The following is a 7,706-nucleotide window of genomic DNA, read 5'->3' on the forward strand; positions in this document are numbered from 1 at the left end:
CCTTTCCCTTCACGCAACACCTTCCTTATGCTGTTAAATGAGGGAAGGTGTTCTGCTTTCTGCTTTTTAACAACACAGCCTGTGGACTTCATCTTTGCATTCCACACAAGAAGATGGGCACTCTCCCAAAGTGCATCAGCCCTTCCTTTTTCTACTCAGGCCACCAGTCTTGCCTAGATTCACATTTCATTTCACATCATCCCGAATCGTACGTACAAATGCTAACTATGAGAACAAGCCATAGTTATTTTTCCTGGGCACTGTTTCCTTTCAAATAAATATAAACACATTTACATTAAAAGTATACGAAACATGTTCTTTAGTCTGGAAAAAAAGCAAAACCTGTGGTCAACACATCAACAGTTACAAATGTCGACTTGAAACCTGTGTCGTAAAATGTAAAATTCACTCAAGACTACTCATTACCACAAAAGTTTATGTTTTCATGGTTTAGAAAAACTACTTCATTCTGTCACTCACATTTGAAGAAAAAATTAAAGTAGCAAAGTCTTCCATTTAATTACTGAAGCATTTTGGTCCTCTTGGTACAGCTGGTTAGTTCATGGTAGCTTTTTGTTTATTTATTTTTGTTTACAAAGTCTCATTCTTCCTTTTGTACATCTGTTGCAGAGGAGGGTCGTGGTCCATTTGACCTAGAAACTTTGGCAGAAGGAGTAAACATATTCACAAAGCTGACATTGCTTTAAAAGCTGGTGGCAACGGGCTTTTTTAGCTTCTATCTCCAATCCCCTGCACAGCACACTGCTATGGTTTCTGGTGTTTGGTATTTCAACTTTTGGTGTTATGCTTTCATTGCGTTACCTGTGTACATTGCGACTCTGTTCATCCAAACACTGGCAAAAGTACTTTAAAATTTGATACTGTTTATAGTAAAAATAAGCTATTTAAGCATAGAAAAGGAAAAAAAAAAATCCATTTAAGTTGCCAAGTCATTATAAACTTTTACATACACCATTGTCTACACCTGATTCTCCCACCCCCATCTGTTTGTTTTCTTTAATTTTGTGGTACTAGACTTATGGTTAATGGCTCAGGTGACAGAAACATCTAATGACCCAAATTCTGTAGTGCAAATAAATCATACATGTTTGTGCTGAATTGAAAAAAAATAAGGGCCAACTGATTTTCATTTTACACAAGTGGTTCCATTGTGGGAAAATATGGTGAGACAAGTAGAATTTGGCCTTAAGAGCTAATAGCTATATTTTTCTAACTGTGTGCTGCAACCAAGAACTGTAAAAAGTGCCTTCTGTATATTTAAGTGCTTAATACAAGCAGAATGTAAAAGGTTTTTGTTTCCTATAGAAAAGTAATACAGGCAGGTTTAAAATTTACCACCTTAACTTTGGTTTGTGTAAAAAAAAAAAAAGATCTAATTAACAGAGCCCCTCCAAGTAGGAAGCAGACAAACATAGGGAAGGAGTGATACTTGAATCTATGAAGGCTACACTGGAAATACGTTTGTGTACTACAGGTACAACTAAAACACCTAAGAACTTTTTAAAAACAATTCCCTGTTTATTTGTGCTGTCAAAAAGAAAAAAGGCATTTTCTCTTTTTCTACTCAAAATAAGAGGTAGAGCCTTCCCACAGGGGCACTTAGGGCCTATGGAAAACATCAGGAAGCTGAAAAGCTGCAGAGAATTAATGGGAATATGGTCCAGTACAACTCCCTAACTTTGTCATTTAGAGGCTTAATTCTAATCAACACTACAAATCTTTGAATATCTACTTGTCAAGAAGAATAGTTAAGACTGTAGCTGTGGGATTTAAGCTGTTTCAAAAGACAGAAATAAAACTGAAACGAAATAATAACGCACAAAAGGTTTCGAATACCAAAAAGTCAAAATGTTTCCGAATCTGAATCGTTTTCATTGTACCCATCCTCCGTTCCTACGTTATTACTCAAGGGCTTATTGTAGGAGTTACTGCTGCCCACAGCGGAGCCATCGCAGAGGTGCGTCCTGCCCAAACTGTCTTTTTTAAAACACACGAAGTTGAAAGCCGTCACTGAGCTGGAAGGGGAGAAAGGCATCATGGTAGCCAAAATGAGTGCCAGGCAGTCAGCCACGTCTTTGTTAGGAGCGCAAGCCAGGGCTGGCGTGTGACCTGGGCACAAAGGCAGACAAGGCATCGGTTAGTCCCGGGGCACGGGGAGCGGCTCCTGGGGCACGTCCGGAGGCGGCGTCGGAAGCAGGAGACGTAGGCTCGGTTACACTCATGCCAGGCAACGGGGGGTGTTACTCGTGTGGAATTAGACATGCTGGGAAAATACACACTTTACGGAGCACTGGAATCGCTGTGACCACAACAAGCACCACTTTTTTTTAAAAACAAAATCAATCAGGCAGCAAACAGACTTCACACTCTGAATAAAAGCAGTTACTACACACGGTTCTCCAGCACAGACAGTGTGGTGAACACAGCACGAGGGGAGTACGGCCACGGGAGCAGAAACTGGCCTCAGTTTCTGCACGGATGAGCAAGTGTCATTCTGAGAACAACTTCCATTAGAACATAAAAGATATTAGTTTTTAAATATTTTGAAGTAATAAGCAATAATTTTAAAGGATTGGTCATCTACTCAACTCAGAAAGCAATTTATTTAGGAATTCAGTTTTAAGACAAGAGAATTAGACCAGTGCATGGGGCACATGTACAACAGGTATGACTACGTGGATGTTTAGTTACCCACATGTACGTTATGTTAGAAGAATAACGGCTGTATTCAGGAAGCATGGCACACACTAAAGGCAAAGTTAACGCTGTACAGATGTCAGTGAAACAAAGAACTGGGGAGCTATTAAATGTTTGTCTTCAGTGCAGTTTAATGTGGCTCCTACCCAAGTGCTGCTCCTAAAGCAGCTCTTCACATAGGCAAATCTTGGAAACCAGTATCCTAATTACACTGGCTACCCAGACATTTTGCAGGCTGCTGTGTAGTACTCCAGCACTTCACAAAAAATTCTGCCTTTATGCTAAGAGCAAACAAATTCTTTTGCGGGTGGCTACATCTTTAAGTGCTGCAGCAACAGTCATCTGAGGCAATGAGTGCTACAGATTCCTACTGCCTCAAGAAAGCCAAGACCAGCCACAGCATGGATGAGTTTGGTGGGTAAATTCAAAACTGGAGTGTGATTTTGTAGCAAACCACCCACATTTAAGCCCCAGTGGCAGTGAACGCACGCCTTAAATGGCATTTCCCCTTTCATTGAGTTCCAAGTGTGAATATTCTTCAGGGCTGCACTTCTACTAGGACTGTAATTTTTCTTTTAAACTGCATATGCAGTTGTTCCTAGAAAAATTACATGTGTATAAAACAGAAACTTAATTTTCATTCATTGCATATATACATATTAGCTGGATCTGTACATCCAATTTTAATGATAAAAACTGTGGTTAGAAGCTAGTCTGGTTCATCTCTCTGTCTTCTATCTCTAAAATCAGATTAGGGCCAGATGACTTCAGCAGAACTCATTCATGCAAGTATATCTATCTAGGTAGCATTTGTTTAATAGTAAATACTCACCACTCAGTTCTTTTCATCCATAGATCTCAAATGTCTTGCAATGATGGGTGAGTATTATTATAGTTACTTTAGAGGTATGGGAAGATGGAGGTACCAAATTGTTACATTAATGCCATGAAGTCAGTATGGTAAGAAAGACCAGCTTATTTCAGGAGGACATTTTTGAAAACAGTAATTACAGAAGCACAGCCCTCTATGGGCTTTATAACGTTTAGGGAAGGGCTTCTTTGAGATCTGAAACAAAATTATCAGATTCATTAACTAATAATGTATCTTATGAGGCAACAGTAAATTACTTGCATCTTGGATTAGGTCAGACAATTGGTAAGCACAAGCTTTGATCTCAGAATGAACTAGGACACAATCAAACATATGTTGATGGTTTTCTTCCTACCCATTAAAACATGCGCTGACTGAATGCACAATCCTTAATTCTTCTGCAAGGCGTCAGAATTATCCGGTGCCACTTGCATGTTTAGGAAATTCAAGTTACCACTGCACTCAAGCATTAAAAAAGACTAGCTGTTGACAGTACATGCAAAATGAACAGTAAAAGGGACCACTGTGATGTTTAGAATACATTTTTATATTAAAGAAAAATAAACGGTATATCGAATTTTTTTTTTTAACAGGTACTCACACAGCTCATTGTCTGTTCTTGGAAGGATAAAAGCATCAATGATGTCTACCATCATTTAAGTCTACTGCTTCAGTCTGTTGTAAAATTACCTGTTGGGTCTTACTGTAGGTTGTCAAAGTGTATTATTTACTTACCATTTTCATCTACTGCTAGGACACATGCTCCTTTGGCTAGCAGCTCTTCAACCACCATCTTTAAGCCATTTCGTGCAGCAATATGGAGAGGTCTACAAAAGCATAACAACTAAATTCAAGTTCAGTTCAAAACAGACTTTTTTAAAAAGTTAGGCAATGCTTAAAGCATAGCCAGCATAGCAAAGAATGTTTTCCTTCTTTCGACCATTACAATTATAATGTAGACATTACATTATATTACAGCCTTTAAAATAAATAATCCTCATGTTTCACATCTATAAAACATACACGCAAGACAAATGTTATTACCTTTACATATACAAATATTGCTTAACACTTTCCAGCCTACAGGCTTTCTTTAAAAAGCTCTCCTTTTTCCACTGTTTGCAGCACACAACTGACATTTAAAGGCAAATTAATGTAAGACTGAAGAAATGCCTTTGGTCCATCCTTAATTCTGGACACTACAGACTGTTCAAAATCATTGTATTGCATTTTTATCCTTGAATATTCAATCGCTAATATCTGTTACTGCAGAGCAGCTGGTAATTAAAAACAATCACTGGTTTGCTCCTTTCCTGGGCCAACAACCAGTGCTCCTGTTTAGGGGCTGCTAGTGGGACAGGAAAACCCATTTCACATTGGAAGGAGGGAAGAGAACTCAGACAGAATGGATTCTTCCACAAGCACTAGACACTCTGCCACCTGAACTCGTGGTTGAATCTTCTACTGTGGGATTCCCCCATACCAGTCAACAGTTGCAGCTGGAGTGAGAGTATTGATGGCTCTAACTCTGCTGATAATGTATGGTATGGACAGGAGTTGCACAGAAAATGCCACCTAAAAAAGACCCCTGAAAATTCCATGTACCAATTTAAGTCTAAATAAATTATTTAGATTTAAGGTGAAGCTCAAAAAGCTAGGAAATGCCAGATGTATGCTTACACATTTGCATGATCAATAGACATTTTTATATAGCCTCCAAATAACTGACCTCATATAATTTTTCCATCAGGCCACGTATAGAATTGACATCAAAGGAATCAAAATTAAAAGTGAAAATGCAACACAAATCTGCTCTTTTCAAGGGCCAGCACTCAAAAAAAATCAAAGTATCTTTGTTGTTCTATGAAAAATAGATACTAATTTGATATGTTAAATTGGAATCTTCTGTTAAGTCAACTGAACTTGAGAGGATCAGGCTATACTTACGTCTGCAATGCATTATTTTTTGCATTAATAAGGCTCTGTTCTTGTATCTTGTCAAGTATTAACAAGGCACATTTTTCATGACCCTATAGTTGGGAAAAAAACCAAATTGTGTTAATTTAAGGAGTTTGAGGCAAAAGAAACATCACATACAAAAGTAAATGTAATAACTCCATTTGAAATACAAAACACACTACTCAAGTAGATAAGGATGTGTAGTGGGTGCACTGTCGGAGCCTTAAAATACCATTTATGAACGACCACTGCTAGGGTGCTCTAGCACATCTAGAAATTCAGACATCCACCTGTCTTTCAAAGCTCCATTCATTACACATGAGTTCAGCTCCTCAGCTTCCAGAGAAGATCACTATTCCGAGAGAGAGCATGCAGTGGATGATTTATTAGAACTACACAGTAACACAGGAAGAGATCACAATCTCAGGAACTAATCCGGGACTTTCTGGGTCTTTAAATGCCTTTCTGTATTATGATTAAGCTACTACTAAATCCTTTCTGTATGAGAGCTCTAACAGTGAAACTTTGGAAATAATACAGATCCAGGCCTTATTTATGATACTGTTTCAGCACAGCAGTTTGCAGATGCTGAGCCTACAGCCCTGGCAGGTCAAGAGCTGCCTGAAGGACCTTGAGAATTCAGTGAGGCTCATGTGTCTGCAGAAACTGGAGTAATGTCACACTGGAATCCAATCTGTGGATAGGAGCAAAGGAAAAGGCCCAGGAGAGGGAATCCCATGGGCATTTTTTCTTGCAGAAACAGCAGTAGCAATTGGAATTCAGAGGAAGAAAGGGTGAGAAAAGACCCCACCACCAATCCAATCAATGCCTCTGGTTTCACTGCTACTCTGTTAAGGGAGAATTTGGGGTTCCTTCCACAGAAATTGGAGAATAAGAAAAAAGAATAAATACTTTAAAAGGTTTTTTTTTTTTCCTTTGCCACTAAGCCTATGTAAAGCTATTTTACCGTGAGATTATTTGGTAAAAATCTTACAGAGTTTTCCTGTTATTTCTCTTACTTTCCTTTCAGCTGTCCTAAGAGGCATCTACATTTCTTGATATACAAAACTTGGAAACAGACTTGAGAAAAAGCTTGGAACAATATTCCCTTCCTCACCACAAGTCTGACCACCACATTTCCATTGCAGAAAAATATTTAGGAGTATACACACACACACAGACTATGACGAGAACAGAAGCACACAGAGGTCTTCAACTTACTTTACTGCTAGCCAAGTGCAAAGATGTATTTAATTCCTTATCTTTTAACGTTAGGTCAGCCTTGGCAATGTTCACCAAGAAGTCTGAGGTGTAGAATAGAAATCAACAAAGAGACCAAACAGGCAGGTGAACATGTAAAAACAGAGGAAAAAAATTACTATCTCAGTAAATGTGTGCAAAAATGCTAATCAATACAGCCTATATCTGACACAAGTGCTATGAACACGAAGTGAAAATAATGAATGAGAACAGATGAATCCTGTGCAGTTAATCAGCAAGCAAGGGCAGAGGTAACAGCTCATTCACTGTGTCCCAAACTGTCCAGCTTATATTCATCTTTATTTATTTATAAACTTCCCTATTTGCAGATCAGCAAGATCTGCCTGAATCACCTTCTCCTGAGAACATCTGTGGATGCTGCTCTGAGAGGGCTAAGGAGGTATAAAGAATTTAGGGTGCAGTCTGTGCTTTTGAAGCTAGGGAGGAGGGAATTCTGTTAAGCCAGTATAGCTCTATTCAGCATGCCCACAGTATATATCCTAGCCTGGGCAAGCAGCTGCTGCTAGCTGCCATTTTAAGCACAGGACTTCCTATAATAGAGCAGAAAAAAAGTTACACAATCTATTTTCACACATCTAGTTTTACTGTTTCATAAAATCAAGGAAGTCAACAGGAGAGGAGATCCCTCCTCCCTTCGTGGTCTTAGGGAGGAAGCAGGGCTCAAGTTTGTTACTGCAGACGTCCACCAAGACTCCTGAGAAACAACGGCCGAAGAGACAATCCTTTTTTTACAGATGCAAAGGTAGCTCCTTACAGGCCTCCAACACAACTTCTTTTTCTCCCTGAGCTTTCAGAGGGCAAAATCCCCCGGGGCCCGGACTCACCCACGGCGCCGGCGCGGCCGTTGTGCGCGGCCAGCATCAGCGGGGTCCTGCCG

At 39.4% G+C, this 7,706-nt stretch overlaps 1 protein-coding gene across 1 annotated transcript; it reads right to left on the bottom strand.

Moving 5' to 3' along the window:
• Positions 1-226: 226 nt before the first annotated feature.
• On the bottom strand, positions 227-7,690 carry LOC103770886 (serine/threonine-protein phosphatase 6 regulatory ankyrin repeat subunit B-like). Its single transcript, XM_008938166.1, has 5 exons — positions 7,654-7,690; positions 6,770-6,852; positions 5,537-5,619; positions 4,325-4,416; positions 227-660 (listed from the first exon to the last, which is right to left on the bottom strand). Exons 1-5 carry the CDS (start codon positions 7,688-7,690, stop codon positions 602-604), a joined length of 354 nt encoding a protein of 117 aa, XP_008936414.1. The 3' UTR covers positions 227-601.
• Between the last annotated feature and the right edge of the window lie 16 nt (positions 7,691-7,706).

Source organism: Merops nubicus, unplaced genomic scaffold (assembly GCF_000691845.1).
Source record: "Merops nubicus isolate BGI_N331 unplaced genomic scaffold, ASM69184v1 scaffold344, whole genome shotgun sequence".
In the NCBI taxonomy this organism is placed as follows: domain Eukaryota; kingdom Metazoa; phylum Chordata; class Aves; order Coraciiformes; family Meropidae; genus Merops; species Merops nubicus.